This window comes from Rhincodon typus, chromosome 17 (assembly GCF_021869965.1).
Source record: "Rhincodon typus isolate 14 chromosome 17, sRhiTyp1.1, whole genome shotgun sequence".
Taxonomy (NCBI): Eukaryota; Metazoa; Chordata; class Chondrichthyes; order Orectolobiformes; family Rhincodontidae; genus Rhincodon; species Rhincodon typus.
The window spans coordinates 43349094-43374600 of NC_063348.1; the positions used below are offsets into that span (position 1 = coordinate 43349094).

Below are 25507 nucleotides of genomic sequence, written 5' to 3' on the forward strand. Positions count from 1 at the left end.
CACTTTTGGTGAAGACCTTTACCCAGTGTACGTTCTGTGCCCTTGCCAACCTCAGTGCTTCACAGAGAAATACTGATTAATGTACGGAGACTTCATGGGGTTCAGAATTACTGTTGAAGGCGCCTGAGGCAAGACCCTCCTGAATATGTACCACTGTGCCAATGCCTGCAGGTAAATGGGACATATCCAGGGATGGTGATGGTGATGGTGGTGTCTGGCACATTGTCGTTAAGGAGTAATTCAGTACATTACAATTGCAAACAATGCCTACTCAAGTGAAGATGCAAAAATCACTGATTAAAAAGTTGTACTTGTACAAATATACACAAGTACCCTTCTTGAAAACTAACAGACACACACCATACACAAACACATTCAACATCCAAGTCCAAGAAGAAAAATTAAAAACCCTGCAGAATTGTATCTAAAAAGTGCTTTGAGTTATGGGTTATAACAAGGGTTATGACCATATGAGGAGGAGGAAATGGGTCCTCTCTTTATACTCCTGTCTAAGTGAGTCACAACAAATATTGAAATCTTTTCTCAGCATGTAGCTACCATATTTCAATTAAATTATAATTAACTAGATCAAAATAAATAAGCCAGATTACAAGGTTTTCTTGAATGAAAGGAAGAGGAATTTATTACATACAACCCTGATCAACCCGCCTGACCCGAAATGTTAACTCTGTTTTTTCCTTCACAGATGCTGCCAGACCTGTTGAGCTTTTCCAGCAACTTTGTTTTTGTTCCTGATTTACAGCATCCACAGTTCTTTGGTTTTCACAAAAGATTGTCTCTGATCATTGTCACAATGTGGTTTGTTGGAGCTGGCTATGCACAAATTAGCTTCCATGTTTCCTGCATTACAACAGCAACTGCAGTTCAAATAAACTTCATTGGCTGTAAACCTCTTTCAGATATCTTGACATTGTGAATGGTGGCATAAAAATTCAAGTCCTTGTCCTTTTTTTGTTTAAACACATTCAGGTATTTCTGAAAGGTGTGCTTTGACAGACATGTTGCAAAGCTCAAATTAGAATTATATATTGTCTTTTTATTTTTGATTAGACGTCTTACTGAGCTTTTCTCACTAAATTTTCCATGTAAAACAAGATTCTGAGAACAAGCAGCTTTTACCTGGTTATCCATGGTGTTAACACCATCGGGTCCTAAGAGTTCGATGGCCTGATTCACCAGGTCTGTTCTGCCGCAGCTTAACATACGGAATCCAAGGTCTTGCTGAAACTTGGCAGTAGCAGCTTTTGCGTCCAGTCTACGAAATGAACTGAAGCAGTCTTCAGTTCTAAGAAAAAGTAATACTTATATTTGTATGGATTGCAGGGTACAACCTAACTCAAATCAACTGAAATAAGATCAGGTACTTTTTATAATTTACATTTTTCCTCTTTTCTTTTTCCTGTTGATCTCTTGTCACAGTGTGATTTAACTGGGAGAATTCCTGTTTAATGGCGAGTTATGTTGTCACTTTGCAAAATGATCGTTTTCAAGATATGTGTTTCTGGCCAGTGAGAGTGTCAAAGGGCAACTTTATCTGGTGAATCTTAATCCTGCCCCTACCTGGCAGCTACAGAAATACCCATTCCACTGGAGACTTCTCTCTCCTTATCTGAGAGGTGCTGATACTCAGCATAATCATCATATTATGCCAAGAGGAAGTTAGCTAACTCAGTACAGAATTAGGGATCTTCCTTGTCTGTAAAGCTCAATTATTCACTCATGTAGCGCAAGCTCCTCTTAATTTCTATACATTTTCTTTTTCTCTCTATTTTGCTGGCTTACAAAACTCTTGACTATAACAAATCATCTGGGTCCTTTCAATCTGTGGTGCAGGTGATGCACAGCCAGCAACTGTCAGTGTGAAGGGGAATTTGAGTGACCAGGTCGCATCTCATATCCTTCCATCTGTTTGTGATCCAGCTTATAACACACTGTAATTAGCAACATACACCGTGAGACAAATATGCAGAGAGGCTATGATTCAAGGTCAGGTTTCTAAATCTGGCCTGGAGTTCAGATTGTGTCGTTGAGCATTGAAATCAAAGTCAAATTTACTAAATACCTAGATTCTGAAATCCCAGGGCTCTCAAACTGTGCAGGAGAGTAGTTTCCATATACAACACAAACCTGCATAGACTTAAACACAGACAGTCTTATATTGTAAAGATTAATAAGAAATTACAACCAGAGGAAATTGTTCCTTGGTGTAGCAACATTTACTTCTTTACAAAATGTAACAATAAAAACAATAAAATAAAGTATAAATTTGTGACTGAAGAGAAGACTATTGTAAGAAACAGTTTTTGCAGTTTTAGTCACTATTCTGATGATAACTGACTAAACTAGAAATTACGGTGTGCAATATTAATGCATGCACATTTGAAATGTTCATTTGGAATTTAAGCCACACTGCAATTTTTTTTATATAAGAAATTAGGAATTAGAAAAGATCATTCCGGTCAGTTTCCAAATCTGACCACTTATAACTGTGGGCCAAAGAGGAAAGGTTTATCAGGCAACCACCTTATCATCTACCAAGCTACACCCTACATACAAAAACAGATCCCTATTTCCCCCTTCACTGCAGCTCTTACAGAAGAATAGTACGTAAATAGCTTTTACAGAAGAACTGCACATACTTTAATTGCCGTGGTTCACAATCCAGCCCTGGTAGCAGCAAACGAGCAGTTTGTCTCACATCATCACTGTCGACAGTTAAACTGCGCCGATGCTCAGCATGTGTGATGGCTACTCTCATCCACTCCATTAGTGGAGGGAGCAACATGAATGGCCTGAAGCAAAGTAAAACAGAAACGCTGAATATTAAAACGGCACTGAAATAGTTTAAAGCAGTAACAGACGTTGCCTTCAAACAGTCTGACGTACTGGTCAGACCGCAAATGGCCTAGAAGGTTTCTAGTTTTGATCACCAAGATACAAGGACATATTCACACATTGGATAAGTAATCTGAACTGCGTCCAATTTCTCACATCAGATGCCTGAGTTATAAACAGTGATTACAGAAATTTGGGTTACGTATTCAAATGGAGATAATATGTACTGCAATGAAATGTCCCATTGCTTTTCACAGGAGAGTTATAAAACAAAGTATAACACTCAGCCACATCTTATAGCCAAAGGGCATAAAGTAAAAGTATACAAGAATAGCTACGACATACCCTGTATACAAAAGCAAAATACTCCATATTCTGGAAATCAGAAATAAGAACAGAAAATGCTAGAAGTACTCAGCTGCAGCTGTGGCGACAGAGAGAGAGTTGACCTTTTAATTTTCAGCAGAATAGACTCTGAACAAACTGAAATATATTCTGCAGAGTCTTGTATAAAAGTTGTTTCAGTTGTCCTACAATTTCATGTGCTAATTTCCAGCAGGTTACAAGTCATGGCACCATGCCCTACCTACCTTATTCCTCTGCGCTCAGCCTCACCCCACCCACCCACACACACACACACTTTTCATGACTTTTATTGTGATTGGACTGGAATATTTGTTCACTTTTCATTTTTCAGTTCTGATAGCAGACTGTCTGCTCAAAATGTTAGATCAGCTCTTTTTTTTAAAATCTATGGCATTCTCTTTTGCTTTTAAAAGAATCCATTGACTGTGTAACAGACAAGTTGAGGGTATACTTTGGGTTATGGTGTATTAGCTAGATTCATATTCTGGAAACTCAGCAGGCACATTCTATCCAAAGATTTCTCTGAAATGTCAAGAAAACAGCTTTCCAGTTTTTGCGAGAAGGGAGCTATAGACACAACATTGTTTTGGAATATGATTCATGGATTACAACAAAACATCAAAATATGTAACTGAATAATGAAATATCTTCTAAAAGCATACAAATTAACAAAATTCATCTTACAATCCTGTGATGTGGATAATATACTGACCAGAAGGGGGAGACAATGAGTAATACTGAAATCAACAATAAAGCACAACACTTCATAGAATCATAAGGAAGCAGGCCATTTGGCCCATTGAATCACCCACCTGGACCCATCCCCCCACTCTATCCCTGTAATCCTCCATTTTCCATAGCTAACTCACCTAGCCTGTACATTATGGGCAATTTTACATGGCCAATCCACCTAACCTGCATATGTTTGGACTGTGGGACGAATCCCACGCACACACGGGGAGAGAACGTGCAAATTCCATACAGACAGCTGATGGAGGGTGGATTCAAACCTGGATCCTTGGTGCTGTGAGGCAGCAGTGCTAACCACTAGGCCACCGTGCTGCCCCACTTTTTGCTCATATTGTAGTCAACCAGGCTTGCTACAGAAACTTTATATTACTGATCATGTAAGCAGTAGACTGATTCCTGAGATGAAAAGGCTAGGCTGATACTCCCTAGAGTTTAGAAGAATGAAAGATGATCTCATTGAAATATATAAAAATTCTTCAAGGCTTTGACAGGATAGATGCTGGATTTATGTTTCTCTTTTTGGAGTCTGCTACTAGGGGTCGCAGTTTGGGTATAAGTGATCTGCAAGCAGCGTGCTGAGACTAAGACAAAAAGAAATGTCTTTACTCAAAAGGTTGGAAATCTTCCAAAGAGTTAAGGATACGCAAGTTTTACTCAAATAAAAAGACATTCATTTATACGCCTCATGTGGCCACAAGACATTCCAATTGATAGGCAATTAAATATTTTTGGAATTAAGTGACTGTTGTAAATGTAGGATATATTTGTGTGCAACAAATGTGCGCACAGGGAAGCTCCTACAAATGGCAATGAGATAATGACCACAAACTGGTTTCTGTGACAAAAGCGGAAGTTGCTGGAAAAAGTCCTCTGGACCCAAAACGTTAACTCTGATTAACTCTCAGTAACACCTGAAGAAGGACTGAGGCTCCGAAAGCTTGTGTTTTTAAATAAATCTGTCAGACTAAAACCTGGTGTCATGTGATTTCTGACCTTGTCCACCTCAGTCCAACACTGGCACCTCCACATCACAATTTCTCTTCATAGATGCTGCCAGCATTTCCAGCAACTTCTGATTTTGTTTCTGATTTACAGAATCCACAGTTCTTTCACTTTTTACTTGTTTCCGTGACATTGTTGAGGGATAAATTTTAGCCAGAGCTCTGTGGATAACTTGACAGATCATCAAAACATTTGTGCCCATCAGAGAGGGCAGACACAGCGTCTGTTTAACATTTCATCTGAAAGACTTCACCTCAACCAGAGTAGCTACTCCTCAGTGCCACATTGGTTATCAACTTTGGCTTTTAGGCTGGATTCTAGGCTGGGTTCTTTACCCGGATTTTGAATTCTGGGTAGAGAACCCAGCCACCAGTTCAGCTCCAGTTTGCAGCCTCGCATGGTGTGAATCAGGCACACCCACTGGGATTTTTGGCAGTCACTGCCCAATTAAAGGATAGTCGGCAGGTTCCAGAGACTGGAGGACTATTGGGAGCAGCTCCAGTACACTCACATCAGCAGTCTCACAACCTGAAGTGGGAGTTCCAGATCTATCATGGAGAAGAGACAGTGTCTTTACATTGTGGTGCCCTATGACAAAGAGGTCAGTTCTATTTTCAATTTGAAATGGCCACAGCTGCTTGTTTGTGACGGTGGAGAGACCACCTTTCCCAGGGATTGCCGTCAATCAGAACTGGTAAAGCAAGTCTTGTGGGATTGGGCTCTGGGGCATGTCTCGCTTGTGACCTACTGCTCTCTAACTCTTGCCCCCAAACCTCTGCCCAAGTTCACCAGTCACATTGCAGACTGAAAGGTAGGAAAGTGGAGTAAAGTCCACAACTGGATCAACCAGAACCTTACTGAATAACAATAATAAGACTTGATGGCCCGAATGGCAAACTCTGAATTTCTTATTTTCTCCTTTTCCGATAAGTTTGGGGAATAGTTAGAGCTGTTCACTACAGCACACTGTCACCACCATCACTGCCATAGCCAGATTCTACCAAATTGCACTAAACAAAGTTAGTTAATTTGTAATAAACCAAAAGAACTGCAGATGCTGAAAATCAGAAATTGCTAGAAAAGCTCAGCATCTGTGCAGGAAAGACCACCAGATGAAATAAGATTAGTGTCCATGTTTTGGGTCCAGACACCCTTCTTCAAAACTGATGGGGTAACTAGGAAAAAAAACGGCATTTTATGCAGAAGATAGGCAGCGGAGGGGAGATCACCAGGTGAAATGAGGATAGTGACCGCTGTTTCACAGTAGCCTGATGTTCCATAGTAGGGTCATGGACAAAGGGGAGATAGGAGGGCGTATCTGAGAGCTGACGCTCAGCCTCTGCAATATAGAGGTCTGTCCACCACTCAGTAAAAACACCACCCTTGTCAGCAGGCTTAGTTACAAAGTCAGGGCTGGGTCTGAGAGCACGGAGTGCAGTCAATTCACAGGGAGATAGGTTGGAATAGGTAAGGTATGGAGCAGAGAAATTTGTAATAGTTTGATAGGATACAGAGTCCCAGAGTGATCGTTTCTGCAAAAATGTTAAGATCAGATCAAAAACCGTGATTAAGAGATTTTATGAGAAAAGAAGTTTTTTATTGCGTTTGCATGGTTTGAAATGTGATCAAAATATTCTGAACTACTTCACAAATAAAAGGGATGGTGGAAATCAGAAAAAAAATACAAAATTCTGGACATATACAGAATTCCCATAATCTTTTACACAGATGGAAGTTAGATAAATATTTGGTGTGTAGAATACTTATTGGAACAGGGCTCTGCATTTATACTTTCAAGATGTTGATCACTTGCTGTGCATTTCCAATATTTCTGATCTGATTTGACCTGAGGTATCTGTCTTCATCACTAAAGGTATAATGCCACCTGCAGCATTCTTACATCATTTTTGATTTAATCAAACTATTTTGTTTTTCCAAATGTTTAACAATATGTTTGTATCCTCAAAGGAAATACCAGTGTTCTCATGACTTCCATAGAGGCTGTCCCCATGGATATCAGAGCTGGATAAATGATTCTATTAACAATATTACCAGGAAGCTGCAGTAGACAAATGTCTCCCTTGGCAGCATCCACTGTTTGTGTTCCTTGCTTAAAGTGACAGACTGAATTGTTTTCTATGTTTAGAATGCAATCCATTGTGCAATCTATAAATGGGTTTACCCAAGAAAAGGATAAAGTTTGGCAGCTGGCACGTGCAATTCCATTCAGCAAAGAAAGAAAAAGAGGATATTAGTAAATTAATAATACAAATAAAAGAGAATTTCTAAAAATATCCCAACCATTCCAGGGAATGGTCCCACGGCTCACTAAACTAAAAGGCAATATTTCATTGACTTGATGATATCAACAAGGATAATGTAGAAATAAACAAAAGTGGTAATGAGAATTGATACTTATCTGAACTGAACATATTTTAAAATTACTTAGACGTACAGATATATTTAAAATCATGAGCAAACTTTTTTTCGATTGGAAACTGGAAAATAGTAAATTTTATGATGTTACTGGGGGATCTAAAGCATTAAGTTGAACAGTAGCAAATAGGTCATGAAAACACTCATCTGAAAACTATTTGCTATTGAGAAGGGAAGAATTTTCATTCACGTGTAACGATAGCACACAGAAGCAGGCTGTGCATCTCAAATGGGCCATGCCAAGGGCTGTACAACTTACCTCTTGCCCTCCTTTATCCCACGGTTGGCATATTTTCCATTCCTTTCTCCTTCACGTGCTTATCTAGATCTGCTCCCCCCCTTAAATGTATCAGCTCTTGTTACATGCTTTAAGCTTTATAACACCTTTCACATCCTTGGGATGTCCTGAGGCATTATCAAGTCAAACCATTAGTTTTGATGTATTGATGTAGGTAAATATATCAACCAACTTGCAGATAGCAAAGTCTCACAAATAGCAAATGGAAAAAAATGACCAGGTTTTTTTTTTGGGGGGTGTATTTCTTAAGGGATGAATGTTAGCCAGGATACTTGGCATTTAAAATAAACAGGTTATCTTTGTTAAGATTGAACAGAGATAAAATGTGTCTCAATTCAATTAACTCATTTTCTTTGTGTGATACAATGCTTTCAAACTTGTAACGAATAAATAGTGGGTGGGAATCTGCTGGGGGACATGATAAACTGCAAGAACAAGTGTGAACAGTTTGCACATAATTGAAATCACAAAATTATTTATAATTTGCATTCTTTCCACAATATCACAACTTTAGGGGCGGCATGGTGGCTCAGTGGTTAGCGCTGCTGCCAGGGACCCGGGTTTGGTTCCACCCTCGGGCGACTGTCTGTGTGGAGTTTGCACATTCTCCCCAGTGTCTGTGTGGGTTTCCTCCAGGTGCTCCAGTTTCCTCCCACAGTCTAAAGATGTGCAGGTTAGGTGGATTGGCCATGCTAAATTGCCCGTAGTGTTCAGGGATGTGTAGATTAGGTGGGTTATAGCGGGGTGGGTCTGGGTGGGATCCTTTGAGATTGGGCCGAAGGGCCTGTTTCCACACTGTAGGGATTCTATGATTCTGTGAACTTTGATATTTTCTACATTTGAGAATTTCCCTCAATTGGAGTGAGGTTATGGCCTTAATGATTTTATCCACTTCATCCAATATTTTCCCACAGTGGCATATTTCTGAACGGAGACCTTCTCAGAATTGTCTGAACAAAGGAAGTATAAGGTCACAAAATGTGAAGAATTTAATAATGAAGCAAAATACTGCAGATGCTGGAAATCAAAAACATAAACAGAAATACATGGGAGGTATGGCAGCCTGTGTGGAGAGACAGAAGCTGAGTTAATGTTTCGAATTAAATATGACTCTTCAGACTGAAGGAAGGTAGAAATATGATGCATGCTTTTTACCCACCTAGTCCTAAAACGAACAAGACCTCTCAATTGACAACATCTTCAACAGTCAATATGATTTGTCTTTTCACACTGGGCAATCCATCTCACGTATTCACTAGCCTCTGCATACAATTGTTAAATCTAATATATGTTGTGACACGACTAAGCTAATGATGATGATACAAATGATGATGCTACAGAGCAAAACAGAGAGAAAGACAGGAAGACGACCGGAAGAGCAGAAGGAAAACATTGTACAAGAGAACTGTATCAGGTATGATGCATATCTCAGCATAACTATAGGATTTACACTGCTACAAAGAGCAAAAGAACCTTACATTTGGTTTAGAACAAACTTGGGAAGCAAGGGACTCAGAACAATACGCAAAATAAGACAGCCCAGCCCCTAAGAGTGCAAGTGTAGGCACCCAGCACCCAGAGATCCAAGGGAGTACGGAATAAACGAAGGGAGGCAAGATTCTATGGAAAAGGCATAATCCACAGTCTGAGCCATGATTGCCGAAGGTATGGTTAGTGTGGAGTTCACTGAAAGCAAAATCTAAATGACCTATGTACCTGGAGAGGTGGAGGAGTGATGGCAATGTCACTACAACAGTAACACAGAGGCTCTAATTAAAATTCTCTGGACATGGGTTCAAATCCCTCCAGGGCAGATGGTGAACTTTGAAATCAAAAATGATCTGTAACTAAAAGCTGTCTTAATGGTAACCATATAACAACTGTCATTTTCTGTAAAAGCTCATGCAGTTCACTAATGTCAGTCAGGGAAGGAAATCTGCCAACCTTACCTGATCCGGCCTACATGCTAATCCAGAATCACAGTAATGTGGTTGACTCTCAACTGTCTTCTGAAACCTCGCAAGTCACCCAGTTCAAGGGCAATGAAGGATGGGTTTCAAATGCTGGTCCAGTCAGTGACGCCCACATCCCATAAACAAAAACAAAACCTTTCTTCTTTTAACCTGAATCCATGGCTTTAGCATTTGAAGATATTATCAGAGATTTAATGTATTTGTTCAATAAAGCCATTGGAATGGAATCTCTCATAGGTCTTTTCCACAGTGGAAAAATCTTAGTTGCTGCAACTTTTCCTGGAAACTGAGATGACATTTAGTAGGCATGCGATTTTCTTGACTAATCATTCAGTATTGTACTCAGATTCCTGTTTCCACCCCTATTAAACATTATATAGATTTCTCCATCTCATTGCGCAAAGTTATTTTGCATCTTTTAACCTACTGCTCTCTAACATAGTCGTATTGTTCATTTTTTTCCTCTCATCAAAATTTTCATGTTTTCTCCACTCACCACAGGAATTAAATTCTCCTTCATCTGAAAGAACTCATCCACCCTTTCCTCCAGAGAAAGGCACTTCCATAGACAATCTGATGTAGAAGGTAAAAATATGAATGGCTTTATAAAAGAATGACTTCTTCTGCTGACTCAGCAGGATTTCCAACCATCTCCTGCTGAAGTCACAATGGAAGGTCAGGAGAACCCTGGTCACATTCCTGAGAAATATTACGCTGTTCCTTCATCGTTGCTGGGTGAAAATCCCGGAATTCCCTCCCTCACAGGAGTACCTTCCAAATGGACTGCATTGATTCAAAAGGAAGCTCACCACCATCTTCTCCAGGGCAATGACAGTTAGGTAGTAAATGCTGGCCTACCTGGTGAAGCCCACTCCCCCTGAATGAGTTTAAAAAAAAGTTTGTTCCCATTGTTAATGTTTTCATTCTAGATCCGTTTTGCAAGTGAGGAGAGGGAGATCAGCTTTTACAGGGAATTAATGCTCCACAAAAGACAGCATAATTTATGCTTTAGCAGCATGATATGCTGGTCACAATATAGAATAGGAGGTCAGCTAAGAAACTAAAATGTTATCTGTACTACTTGAGCTTTGCAATGGGGTGGGTTGTTGATGATTTAAATTAATAGGGCCCATTTCAAGAATGATGTGGAAAGTACTGGAATTAACCTTTAACTGCGAGGGACTACAGCAAGGAAACACCGGGAAAAAAAATCGTCCATTTAAGGAGATGAGCAATTTCTCTCTCAGAGGGTCACTGACCTATAGAATTCTTCTCTCTAGATGAGCAGGGGAGACTGGATCATGGAATATTTTTAAAGCTGAGTTAGAGTGATTCTTGATGAACAAGGGAGTGAAATGATTATTTGGGGCAGGGGGATGCTGTGAGGAAAGTGGAATTGAAGTCACAACCTGATCAAATATGATATTATTGAATGGGGGAAGCAGGCTCAGATGGATGAACAGGCATGTATGTATATAAGCTTGATGAAGAAGCAAAAATATTTTGTGGGTAAGTAACTGAGCCAGACAGTCTTTGCTTGAAGACGTGTTTCTTCGTTGGTCGGGGGAATGTGCAGCAGCGTGAGGACAGCCCCATTCAAGATGTCAGCACATCCTCCCAAGGGAACAGCCCCATGTCATGTCAGGCCAAAAGTGCCAGTCAGGCTCAACACTGTTTACACAATCTGCAAGACAAGGAAACGAATGCAAGACAAGCCATCACATTTTAAAGAAAGTGTTAGAGTACGGTTAATAACACTATCACGGGAAAACCTCTGACCTCTAAAATCTACGGCTTTTCCATCCTGATCTCCCACACGAGACATAAATATGAATGGATACCATAGCACAATGACTTCTCAGGAGCGCACACATCCAAAATTCCTGACACATAACACATCTTTTAAAAGTAGTTTTCACAATGTCTTTGAAGCACTAAGTGGTCATTTCCTCATATCTGTCTTTGGCCTCACACCTGCATTGGGTCATTCTCTGTGCCTTGAAAATGCTGCAGTGCAGTGCCATGGGGCAGGTCTACCATACCACTGAGTGGGAGAGATGGTGGAAATTCTGGACGTCCTGACTGGTGATAATGCAGCACAAACCAGGAGCTAGTCATTGTCATAACAGCCAGGGAAAATGGTTATCTGACCAACCACAGGTAGTGGGGGCCGGTTAGCTCAGTTCGCTGGGCGGGTGGTTCATGAAGAAGGGTTACACCAACAGCGTGGGTTCAATTCCTGTACTGGCCCAGGTCACCACAAAGGACCCACTTTATCAATGTCATCCCTCACCAATCTCGGGTTAAAATCACCACCAGTCATTTCTCCCTAATGACAGAGTAGTCCTCTGGGATTATGGTGGCTTCAGCTGTCCTTGTTATTGATTCAATGCTCACACTTACTGAGCTGAGACTAACATGATACCGAGATCTGCAGCTATTGGCTCACATCCTAATGCTTCCTTTCACCTTCAGAAATAATAACCACTGGCAGATGCTCACAGGGAGGAGGATGGCTTGCGTAGAGTAGAGAATGGGAGATGGATAGGAAGGAGCAAAGAAAGAAAGAGAGATTTGGATAGATAGGAGTGAAATCAGTGCAAGATAAAACAAGATAGAAAAGGGTGAATAAAAGTCTAACAAGGAACAATTTTATGAGAGGAAAATGTCCAAAACCTACATCATCGGTGTGTTGGTCAGTCTGTGGTCAATGAGTGGTTTCTGTCTTGCTGTCATGTCTTTGGTCTCCGTCATCCACTTTTTCATAGTCACCTACACCTTGATGAAGCAGGGCTTGATGCTGTGGGTGGCTCGCTGCATTAGCTTCCATCTGTTGAGGTCAGAGTTAGTCTTCTTCAAGTAGGTTCTCAGGATATCTTTGAAACATTGCGGGTAGTCGTACTGTGAGCTAAGGGTAGGGAGCGCACATTGGAAGACAAGTGTTTGGCATTCGGATCCAGTTCAGTTTCCATATGAGAATGGTCATTTCAACACTCGGGTCTTCCCTACCTGGAGGAGTCTCATATTTATGCAGCAAACCATCCAAGTGATGCAAAGGATCATCAGTAGTCAGCGCGGATGATACGTCTCAAACTTTCGCTGGTGTCAGCGATAGGTCAACCACATTTTGCAGCCTTGGAGGAGTATCATTTTGTCCAACTACAGGTGATGGTTAGTGGTGTTCCACCTGAGCAGCTTCGCAAATAACTCATTTGATCTCAACCACAAAACATGTTATTCATGGTATTATGAAAACAATTTTACTTTAGGAATATAAAAAGATGTCCAATTTGTACATTCAAAATGTTTATTAAAATTTCCGAAATAGGAGGATAAATATCTAATCAGAAAGGTCGAAAGAGAAAAAGAGCAAATGAGGCTGTGTGGTCAACATGGAGGTTCCCAGACCCTTATTCCAAATGTCAATACAAGAGAAGGAGGAACTGCTGACTGATGTCAGCAGAATTGTGCTGTTTCAATATTTTTATACCAATTTGGTGTGTTATTGAGTCTAAGACACGAGACGTGTGCAGTAAGGTAAAGGGTAAATTCCTCATTTCTTTTCCATTCCTGTGTTGCCTGTGCACTGGTCGCATGTACCTTTTTCAGCACCCAGCATTACTACATTTAGTCACACTGCTGTAATGCTACAAACTGTCAAACTACCTCTTGAGCAAAGTACAAACTGTAGCAGGTTCCCATCTGCTCCATATCAACTACTGTGCCTGTCCTGAGGTCCGTCTTCCCTTAATTAAAATTTATCTTGCTATTTTCTGACTTTGAGTTAATACCTTCAGCAATTATGCTGAATAACTGACTGCTGGATGCACATAATTTTGGACAGTCACTCTTTTCACTCTGTCAGTCAGAAACAAGCTAGTTTTCACTACATATATCCGGAAGGACTTTATCGGAGGATAGAGTCATAGAGCTGTACAGCACGGAAACAGACCCTTTGATCCAACTCGTCCATGCCGATGGGATTTCTAAAATTAATCTAGTCCCACTTGCCAGCTTTTGGCCCATATCCCTTTAAACCCTTTCTATTCATATGCCCGTCCAGATACCTTTTAAATGTTGTAATTGTAACAGCCTCCACCACTTCCTCTGGCAGCTCATTCCAAACATGCAACACCTTCGGCATGAAATGTTGCCCTTTAGGTCCCTTTTAAATCTTTCTCCCTCTCGCCTTAAACCTATGCCCTCTAGTCTTGGACTCCCCCACCCCAGGAAAAGATCTTGTCTGTTTACTCTATCCATGCCCCTCATGATTTTCTAAATCCCTGTAAGGTTGGTCTTCAGTCTCTGATGATCCAAGGAAAATAGCCCCAGCCTATTCAGCCTCTTCCTATTTCTCAAACCCTCCAACATCTTGGCAACATCCTTGTAAATCTTCTCTGAACCCTTTCAAGTTTCACAACATCCTTCCAATAGCAGGGAGGCCAGAATTACACGCAGTATTCCAAAAGTGGTCTAACCAATGTCCTGTACAGCCACAACATGAACTCCCAACTCCTTTAGTCATTGCACTGACCAATAAAGACAAGTTTACTAAATGCTTTCTTCACTACCCTGTCTACCTGCAACTCCACTTTCAAGGAACTATGAACGTGCACTCCAAGGTCTCTTTGTTCAACATGCTCCCCAGGACCGTACCATTAAGTGTATAAGCCCTGCCCTGATTTGCCTTTCCAAAGTGCAGCACCTCACATTTATCTAAATTAAACTCCATTTGCTACTCCTCAGCCCATTGGCCCATCTGATCAAGATCCTGTTATACTCGGAGGTAACCTTTACCACTACACCTCCAATTTTGGTGTAATCTGCAAACTTGCTGACCATACCTCCCATGTTCACATCCAAATCATTTATATAAATGATGAAAATCAGTGGACCCAGCACCGATCCTTGTTGCACACTGCTGATCACAGGTCTCCAGCCTAAAAATCAAATCTCCACCACCACCCCCTGTCTTCTTCCTTAAAGGTGCTGTTGCAAGATTAGATTCACTGGTTTTAATTTTTCAAAGTTTCCTCAATTCTGGAAAGGTCCTCTCAGATTGGAACACAGTAAATACACATTTTTTTCCAAAAAAAGGAAGGCAGAAAGCTGGAAACTACAGGGAGTTAGCTTTAACATCTGTCTGATTTGCTGAAAATGTTGTAATTTATTATTAATTGAGATTACAGCAGGGCACTTAGAAAATCTTAATACAATCAGGCAGAATCAACATGGTTTTGTGAAAGGGTAATTATGTTTGATTAACTTATGTTTTATTTGAAGAAAGTAATGAGGATAAATGAGAATCTGTGGATTTGGTGTACTTAGATTTCAAGAAGGAATTTGACAAGGAGACACTTGAAGGTTACTATGGAAAGTAAGGTCACATGGTATAGGGGTGACATTTTAGCATGGACAGAGTATTGGTTAGCCAACAGAAATCAGGAGGCATAAATAGGTCATTTTTGGGTTGGTACGTTGCGTCAAGTAGATTGTCACAGGGATCAGAGCTGGAGTTTCAACTTTTATTGATTTATATTAATTTCTTAGAAAAGAACTTGAACCTGTGGTTGCTAACTTTGCTGAAAGAGGACATAAATAACCTGCACAGAAATATAAAAAGATGTTGTTATTGTGCAAACTTTTGGCAGATTGAGTATAATGAGACCCACATGAACTTGTACACTTTGACAGCAATAAAAAAGCAAAATATTATTTAAAAGAAGAGAGATTACAGAACTCTGAGGTACAGAGTAATAGGTTGGGTGTACTGGTACATTACATTAGCATGCAGGTACAGCAAGATCAGACAGCAAATGGAACATTGTCATTATTGCAAGTAGAATGGGATGTAGAAGTAGTGATGTGTTGCTGCAGCTGTGCGAGCTTGACCTCATCTGGAATACAGTGTACAATGATGGACTCATTTGAGAAAGATATAAATTTATAAATACACATTACAGTCAGTTCAGAGAAGGTTCACCGGACTTTTTTATTTATATATTATTTTTAAAAATGATATTATTTGTTTAAATGATTTGGATGAGAATTTAGGAGGCATGGTTTAAAAGTTTGCACATGACACCAAAATTGGTGGTGTATGGACATGAAGATGATCTAAGATTACAAGCAGATCTTAATCAATTGGGTCAATGGGCTGAGGAGTGTCAGTGAAGTTTAATTTGGATAAATGTGAGGTATTGCAGTTTGGTAATATAAACAAGAACAGGACTTATACAATTAATGGTAGAACCCTCAGCAGTGTTGTAAAAGAGAAACCTAGGGGTTCAGGTACATAATTCTTTGAAATGTGCATTACACAGGTAGACAGGGTGTTTAGGAAGGTGTTTAGTATGGTTGGCTTTGTTGCTGAGACCATTGAGTAAAGGAGTTGGGACATCATGTTGAGGTTGTACAGGACATTGGTGAGGCATCTTCTGGAATACTGTGCGCAGTTCTGGTCGCCCTGTTATAGGAATTGGCTAGAGTTCAACTGGCTAGAGTTCAGAAAAGATTTACCAGAATGTTGCCAGGAATGGAGGGTTTGAGAAATAAAAATAGACTGGAACTTTTCTCACTGTAGCGTAGGAAGTTGAGGGGTGACTTTATTGACGATTATAAAATCATGAGGGGCACAGATAAGGTAAATGACAGCGGTCTTTTCCCTAGGATGGAGGAGTTCAAGACAAAGTGTCATATTTTTAAGACAAGAGGAGAAAGATTTAAAAACAGTATGAGGATTTTTTTTTACTACATGGAGTAGTTCGTGGGTGGATTGCACTGCCAGAGAAAGTGGTGGATGCAGGTATAGTTACAATGTTTAAAAGACATTTGGATAAGTACAAGAAGAACAATGGTTTGGAGAAATATGGGCCAAGAGCTGGCAGGTGGGACTAATTTAGTTTGGGAACATGGTCAGTGTGGACTGGTTGGACCGAAGGGTCTGTTTCCATGCTGTATTACTACGACTGAAACCTAGGATTGGGTGGGTGGTGGTGGTCAGGTTATCTTCTGAAGAAAGATTATATAAATTGGTCCTGTGTCTATTGTGACTTAGAAGAATGAGTGTTGATCTTACAAGATTGGAAGGAAATTGATAGGGTGGATGCTGAGTGTTTTCCTTTGTGGGACCAACTAGAACAATGGGACACCAATATAAAATAAGGTGTCAAATACTAATTAAAAACTGAAAGAACTGTGGATGCTGTAAATCAGAGATAAAAATAGAAATTGCTTGAAAAGTTCAGCAGGTGGAGAGAAATCGAAGTTAGTGTTTCAGGTCAAGTGACCCTTCCTCAGAACTGATGGTAGCTAGAAAAATGCCTGTTTATATGCAGAAGGTAGGGTGGGTGAAGAGGTTAAGGAGTAAATGATAGGTGGGGATAGAGCCCAAAGAGAGAGAAGAACAGTTGGAGAGACAAAGGAATTGATAACGAGACAACAAGGTGCAGAGCTGGATGAACACAGCCAGATAACAATCTGGCCAGGAGTGTGAATAGCTGTTAATGGGGACTGTTAGCAGACTTGTGATACCAAGATAGCAGGAACTGCAGATGCTGGAGAATCTGAGATAACAAGGTGTAGAGCTGGATGAACACAGCATGCCAAGCAGCATCAGAGGAGCAGGAAGGCTGACGTTTCGGGCCTAGACCCTTCTTCAGAAATGGGGGAGGGCAAGGGGGTTCTGAAATAAATAGGGAGAGAGGGGGAGGCGGATAGAAGATGGATAGAGGAGAAGATAGGTGGGGAGGAGACAGACAGGTCAAAGATGCTGGGATGGAGCCAGTAAAGGTGAGTGTAGATGGGGAGTTAGGGAGGAGATAGGTCAGTCCAGGGAGGACAGACAGGTCAAGGGGGCGGGATGAGGTTGATAGGTAGGAGATGGGGGTGGGACTTGAGGTTGGAGGAGGGGATACGTGGAGGAAGCACAGGTTAGGGAGGCGGGGACGAGCTGGGTGGTTTTGGGATGCGGTAGGGGGAGGGGAGATTTTGAAGCTTGTGAAGTCCAGATTGATACCATTGGGCTGCAGGGCTCCCAAGCGGAATATGAGTCCCCCTACCACATCCCAAAACCAGCCCAGCTCGTAACCCGCCTCTCTAGCCTGTCCTTCCTCCCACCTATCCCCTCCTCCCACCTCAAGCCCCACCCCCATCTCCTACCTACCAACCTTATCCCGGCCCCTTGACCTGTCCGTCCTCCCTGGACTGACCTATCTCCTCCCTAACTCCCCACCTACTCTCACCTTTACTGGCTCCATCCCCGCCTCTTTGACCTGTCTGTCTCCTCTCCACCTATCTTCTCCTCTATCCATCTTCTATCCGCCTCCCCCTCTCTCCCTATTTATTTCAGAACCCCCTTCCCTCCCACATTTCTGAAGAAGGGCCTAGGCCCGAAATGTCAGTCTTGTGATACCAAGGCCTGGTTGTGGGGGATGGGGTAATGACATGGGAGAGTTCAGGCCCTAAAGCTATTGAACTTGATATTAAGTCCAAACGGCTGCAGGGTTCCCAAGCGGAAAATTAGGTGTTGTTCTTCCAGTTTGTGCTGAGCTTCACTGGAGCCCTGCAGCAAGCCTGAGACAGAGACGTTGGCCACGGAACAGGGTGTGTGTGTTAAAGTGACAGGCAACTGGAAGCTCAGGGTCTTTTTGCAAACAGAACGAAGATGTTCTGCGAAGCGGTCACCCAGTCTACACTTTGTTTCCCCAATGTAGAGGAGACCACATTGTGAGCAGCAAATACAGTAGACTAGATTGTGGGATGTGCAGGTAAAGTGCTGCTTCACCTGGAAGGTGTTTTTGGGTCCTGTCACCTTCCTAGCCAGATCGTTATCCACTCCGTTATCTTTCTAACTGCTCTTCTCTCTCTTTGGCTCTATCCCCACCCATCAATTCCTTACCCCCTCCCCCTACCCTACCTTCTATATATAAACCAACATTTTCCTACCTGGCATCAGTTCTGAGGAAGGGTCATTCAACCCAAAATGCTAACTCTGATTTCTCTTCACAGCTGCTACCAGACCTGCTGAGCTTTTCCAGCAATTTCTATTTTTTAAAAATAGGGTGTTTCCCATTTAAAATGGAAATGAGGAGAAATTATTTTTTTCTTTAAAAGGGTCATAAGTTTTTGGAATTCTGTTCCCTAAAGAATTCCATCATCAAAGGTGCCAAATAGACGCACCAGACAGACCAGACAAACCAGGCACATATTCCCCTCCTCTCCATTGTCTGCCTTCCGCAGGGACCATTCCCTCTGAGACACCCTGGTCCACACTTCCTTCACCCTGAACACCACCCCCCCACAGCCCTACACACCTTCCCCTGTAACCGGCGAAGGTGCAACTCCTGCCCATTTACCTCCTCCCTCCCCACAATCCAAGGGCCCAAACATACCTTCCAGGTGAAGCAACACTTCACCTGCACTTCCCAGAATCTAGTCTACTGCATTCGCTGCTCACAATGTGGTCTCCTCGTCATTGGGGAAACGAAGCGTAGACTTGGCGACTGCTTCGCAGAACATCTACGTTCTGCTCACAAAAAAGACCCTGAACTACCTGTTGCCTGCCACTTTAACGCACCACCCTGTTCCCTGACCAACATCTCTGTCTCTGGCTTGCTGCAGTGCTCTAGCGAAGCTCAATGCAAGCTGGAAGAACAACACCTCATTTTCCGCTTGGGGACCCTGCAGCCATCCAGACTCAATATTGAGTTCAATAATTTTAGGGCCTAAACTCTTCCATGTCCCAGCCCCCAACCCCACACACCAGGCCCTGTTACCACATAGCCTGCCATTACACACTACTTGTTACTAGTCACTAATAGTCCCCATTAACAACTATTCACCAAGCAAACCTGATCATGCTCCTATGATGCTGCTTGGCCTGCTGTGTTCATCCAGCCCTGCATCTTGTTGTCTCGGATTCTCCAGCATCTGCAGTTCCTACTATCTCTCATTATCAACTCTTTTGTCTGTCCAACTGCTCTTCTCTCTCTTTAGGCTCTATCCTATCATTTACTCCTTACCCCACCCCTCTCCCCCTCCCCCTTTTTTCTGTAAATAAGCTGACGTTTTCCTAGCCACCATCAGTCCTGAGGAAGGATCACCTGATCCGAAACGTTAACTCTGTTTTTTCCTTCACAGATACTGCCAGACTTGCTGAGCTTTTGCAGCAATTTCTGTTTTGTTTCCTGATTTACAGCATCCTCAGTTCTTTCAGTTTTTATTTAGTGCCAAATAGATGGTCCATCTTGTCCTCCTCCTGAGGGCCCACCAGTATAAATGACAATCTTCAAACAAGTTGAACATTTTTAAGACAGATATATATTAAAGACAAGGACATCAATGGTTATTGGGCGGGGAGGTGGAAAAGCGGATTCAAGACCATAAAGATCATGAATCTTGCTGAATTCTGAATTACTGAGGGGCTGAAGTGCTTACCCCTGCTCCAAATTTGTACATCTGTCTGTTCAAACATATGGCTCAGATTGGTAACTCACCACATAAAGGCTCCACGAGGACCAGCTACTATCTATACCCTGTAGTATGATCCATAGTGAGGCCAACTCTCATATCATTCAAAAAGTCAAAACTAGCTTTTTAAAAAAACCTAACTTCATAACCATCAGGAGAACAAATGTTTGAAAAGAAGTTTTTTTTTAAAAAGTGCATGAAGTGGCAAAAAGGTGTAAACTGAATCACAAAATACAATGACAGACATGCAGATGAATGAAATGTTACCTCTCATTATTTAAGGAAACTCGGGGGGGATCCAGGTTGGGATTCTCCATCGATTCCATCTGGGGGCATCGCAGAAAATAGTAAAGTGTGTGCAGGGCATCAGGAGACCAGGTGACAGGCTGCTGTCTGCCATGGCGACATGGACTCACTCCTGGAGACAGTGTGTTTGAACATTGCAGGTGGTGCATAGCTCGAGACACCAGATCACCTATAGTAGAACCATGGCATAAAGGGATCAGAAACCAAGACATGACCATACAAATGGGATACAGATGAATGATAAACTTTCCCCATGATCACTGCTGATGGTCCTGGGATGTATTTACAACAACTCTTCTTTCAGCTTATATTCAATCATTCTAAAAGTCAACAATCGTTTCCTTAACTGTTCAACTGAAGCCATCAGTCCTCACCTTGTTTCATTTTTACCTGTCCAAGCGTTGCTGGAGATTCTCCTGCAGCCATTTCTTTTCCAAGCATTTATTCCTTGACACCTTCTTTTTCTTATTTGTACGCTGCATCTCAGAGGCGGCAACTGAAACAGGTCAACTTCCACGCGATACCCAGCGTCTGAGTCACTACCACCTCCCTTGATCTCACCACTAACTCAAGGCTGCCAGACTCTCTGACATTCAGTTCTGGTTACCTCAAACTTCCTCCAATCCAATATTGGGAAGGCCCAAAGCCATTGACTTCTGCCCTGCAACAGGCTCTGTTCTTTAATCCTTGACTCCTGGCCTCCTTGAGCTGAAGCCCAGCATGGACTCCCTGCTTTAGAAGGACTATAATGTTGAACTTTGACCTTTATTTTTCTAATTTATATCTAAGATTTTGGACCCAGGTATCTTTCTACTTAAGATGGCACTGGAAATGGCGACTTTGTACACTTTTCTCCGCACTAATGTATCCCTGTAATTGAGCACATGTGACAATAAACTTAATTCTCATTGTAATGTCCAACTTCCATCAGCTTATCCATCGACTGTTGCCTTCAACTGTCTACATATTAGCCTCTCCGTTTCCGTCCTTGAGCTCTCAGTCTCTCAATTTCAGAACTTTAAAACCCTCCTCCTTGATTAAGCTTAGTCAACCCACCCTAACGATTTCTTATTTGAATAAGTATCAATTTTTGTTTGAAGAGGCTCCTGCAAGGCAGGTTGGACATGCTACTGTCATTAATGTTGTTTTAGAACAGTCTGTTGTGTCACTGTAGGCAACCCATCTAAAAATGCCTCAGATACCTCACTGTGAAAGGAAAGGTAGCTCTGAACCCAGTTGTGATCTTCCTGGCACAGGATGGTATAATTTAAATGTGCCTGAACAACTGTGCCACCCTTGACTACTATTTATAACTGCTCCTGTGTCATCAAAACTCCTGAATCCTGTTACTTTACAAGAGACGCTCAAATCACAACCACGTATACAGGCCTTCCACTTACAGGGGAACTGGCAAAGCTTTATAAAGCTCACTGAAGACTGTGCTGTCCAAAACATTCAAGAAAAATAATGTTTTAAAATAAAGCAGCATCTCCAAAATCCTTCCACATTTCTACACTTGATTCTTTAGCCAAGCAGCACATTTTCTAGCGTAGCTGATTTTGAAACTGAGTTAGAGGAATTCGCCTGCAATCAAAATGTTAGGCAGACATGGGGCAGAGGTTCAATTTCTGGGGAAGGTGGGGAGGTAGCATGCCAATGGCTTTTTTAGCAAATAGTTTAATGAATAAAAGCAGCCAAATCAAATCAAATCAAATAGGTTGTTTTGCTACCCGCAGCTTGTTACAGACATTCCCTTGTGCTCCAGGAGAAAGAGTGAGTGTTAACAGGCACTGGAAAAGTCTTTAGCTATTGCAGATTGGAAGAAACCGAGGAGACCTCAGGATCTACAGCCAAGTTGGTGGTTGTTCTGGTATTTCAGAAATGAGTGAATGGTGAGACTGGAGGGAAATGAATCCTACGTCTTTTCATCAGCTATCAGTATAGCCATTTAATCAGTATGGTGTGGGATGCTTTATTTATCTTATTATTTTATTTAACTTTATAGATCTGTCCAGCAATGTTGAAGCATGGATTCACATTTCACTGTGAACAGAATGCTTGCAGTTCTTCTAGTTCATGTCAACTGAGGGACACAGTCTAAGCATTGTGGGAATTTGAATATTTTTCACATTTTTAGCTCTCACAGTTCAGTGCATTTAATGACAATGCTGCTTGATGGTTGGCTAAAGAGCTGTCAGTAATCGTGCTTCTTTTATTGGAAGTTAGAAGTTTTCCCAAGCAAACCGATTAAGCTGGAACTCTCCCTAGAAAAAGCTCTGAACGCAATTAGATTTTTTGGCGAGGGAATAGGGCACTCTATGTCTCTGAAGAATTACGTTAACAAAAATTCTGTTTATTTGGTATCTAGGTCAAAGAATAGGCCAAGCATGAAAGGTACTTGGAAAAAAGAAAGAAAACGTCAGAAAACAAACAAAAAGTATAAGATGAATAATCGTCATTTGACCTACATCTTGAATAATTCAATTAATCCAACAGCTAAATTAAAATTTGATTGTCCACCTTAATTTACTGATGGATTATTCCAAATGTTCACTCTCATTTATTATCATTTTATAAGATCTGTTTTATATTTTTCACCATCTTCAATGTTCTCTTTGTTGAATGTCTTTAAAAATATCGTCCTGAGTTGACATGTAACTTGCTTTTTATGATCAAGGCCCTTCCCTCTGGACCGCAAAATTTAAGCTTCAATCTTTCTTCACATTTCATCCCCTTTACACTGTGGATGATTCTCTTCTCTGTATCATTTCCAAAGCATGTTTTTCTCCACTTGAATTGTGGGGAACAAGCAAGGCAAGAAAGGGAGGCTAGGACAAGACAGTTTCAAGCTTCAGTAGACCCTCTGTAGATTTGTAACAGCAAATTCAGCAACGCTCTGCTCCCACAGCAAACCAGGACTGAAACGGAGCGCAAGTCAGAGATAGGAATGTAACACCATTAATCAGATTCTCCAACTCTACTCCCATCTAATTAGGTTCCACGCTCACAAAGCAACTTTGCTAAAAATTGTCTTCTAGTCTGTGTCCCAACATTGCATGGGACTTTTAAATGTCACTTGAAATACAAAGTGATGAGTTTACTGTTGCCTCTGGATTTCCTTTTTGTTTTCTCTCCTTTATCAGAGTGACTGCAGTTTACACTTATACAATATTCCTCGTGTAAAACTAAAGGATCTGTTTCCCCAAGGGCATTAGTAACTAGATGTCAAGCTGACATACAGATCCTGAGCCAATATGTGTCATCAAGGTGCCCCGCAATCCAACTTTACATAAAACGTGTTTCCCATTGGCCGCCTCCAGAATTAGTGTCCAATTAAGGACAGGGGCATGTTCCTGTGGAGGCCCAATTGGGGAGCGGCTCATAGCATTGGCTACTGATTGCCCCAGTGGGAGATGTCAGCACTGCTCAGGCGGAAAGGCAAATGTGAGGCACCTCAAAACAGAGGAAAGTGGAACCGAGGCCACAATCAGATCAGCCATAATCTTAGTAAATTGTGGAGCAGTCTTCGCGGGCTAAATGGCCCACTCCAGCTCTTGGGAATGGGTTTGGTGACAGCTGCAAACTTTTCACATCTGCAGTTCATTCATTGGGCCAGTTGAAGAAGGGACTGACTGCTCTCCGGTCTAAGGCCATCTTTAAACTCGGCAGAAGGACCGGTTCAACATGACCAAATGCCATCATGATCACTGGTTTAACTGGCTGCCCACCTCCCTGCAAGTGTTTGGCGATTCTCGTGGTAATGCTTCCTGGGCATCATGCCTAGAGACAGAATAGTACTGGGGAGCCATCCTGATGTGGAACTCTGAAATTCCACACCTTACACTCCCACTGACACCTCCTGGCGTTGCCAACCCTCCAGACATTGCAAAGAGAAAACCCTCAAAAAGGGAGAAAAAAAAGAACAGAGTTCCATTTCCACTAAGTTTGAACACATTAATTCACCAATTTAAAACATTGGGACAGGTTTCATTAAGTGGAGCAATTGAAGATGGGACATCATGTGATTAAACCTCCAGGAACATGTCCAACAAAAGTTGGTGACCTAAGACCTAACCACCTCTGCGGCAAAATTCAGCACCATGTGTCAGAATGGTTGAGGAGAGGCAGACATGGGAATCAAGCAGATGGATCTGTTCGGGAAAGAGACCAAGTGTGTGGTTCAAGAAATTTGTTGAACGCAGTGAGAAAGGCATCAAGAAGATCCATTTGTTCTGTAAGAGTTGATCAGGGACATAAGGACCAAAAGATTAATATCCAATGGCAGAGCAAAGTAATTGAAAGCAGTGAAAACAAATGTTTGGAATGATAATATTCCGAGGCTCTTCATGTTGAATTGATTACTTTTGAATTACAGTCATTGTTGCCATGTAGGGAACAGTGGCATCCAATTTGTACACCAAGCCTCACATCCAGCAATGAGGTAGAAGTCCAGTTAATCTGCCTTGATAGTTCTATGTGAAGGATGTATGTTGACAGTGACACTGGAGAACTCCCTGCTCATCTGCGAAAGACAGCCATGCTCACATGAACTGGCAAATGGGGTTTTGGTTTAAAAGTTCAAATAATAGGCAGCACACACTGTGCAACACTCACTACCAGGTCCCATGAGATGTCTTGGGTTCTCCCAAGTCTTGGTCTTTCTTCTTCTTAATGTTATTGTGGCTGCTTCCATCTTGAGCTCCAAGGTATGATGTTTGTAACGTGCAGTGGTAATCGAGTACTTTGGAGCATTAAAGCACTGAAGTTACATCAGGATGTTTATTCATGGTGGCAATTTACTGTGTCACCATATTTCAAATTTCAAAAAAGCCTCGACCTATCCCACACCCTCCTGAGTAGCTGATGGACAGCAACATTGACAGAGACCTGGCAAGCACAGTTATCAGGTTCAGAGGCCTCTCTGGCTTTGTCGGATCAAACAGAGTTTTACAGTAGCAGAAAGCAGCTTTCTTAAAAATAGAGATAACAAGGTGTAGAGCTGGATGAACACAGCGGGCCAAGCAGCATCAGAGGAGCAGGAAGGCTGACG

The 25507-nt window shown here is 41.7% G+C and overlaps 1 protein-coding gene across 1 annotated transcript in view; it reads right to left on the bottom strand.

Annotated features, from left to right (window-relative positions):
* abtb2b (ankyrin repeat and BTB (POZ) domain containing 2b) overlaps positions 1-25507 on the bottom strand; it is a 193470-nt gene that overhangs the window by 31500 nt on the left and 136463 nt on the right. The window contains exons 4-6 of the mRNA XM_048607357.1: positions 20419-20626; positions 2661-2813; positions 1141-1306 (exon numbers count right to left, since the gene is read on the bottom strand). Coding sequence (XP_048463314.1) covers positions 1141-1306; positions 2661-2813; positions 20419-20626 — 527 coding nt within the window. The remainder of the gene's footprint in view (positions 1-1140; positions 1307-2660; positions 2814-20418; positions 20627-25507) is intronic.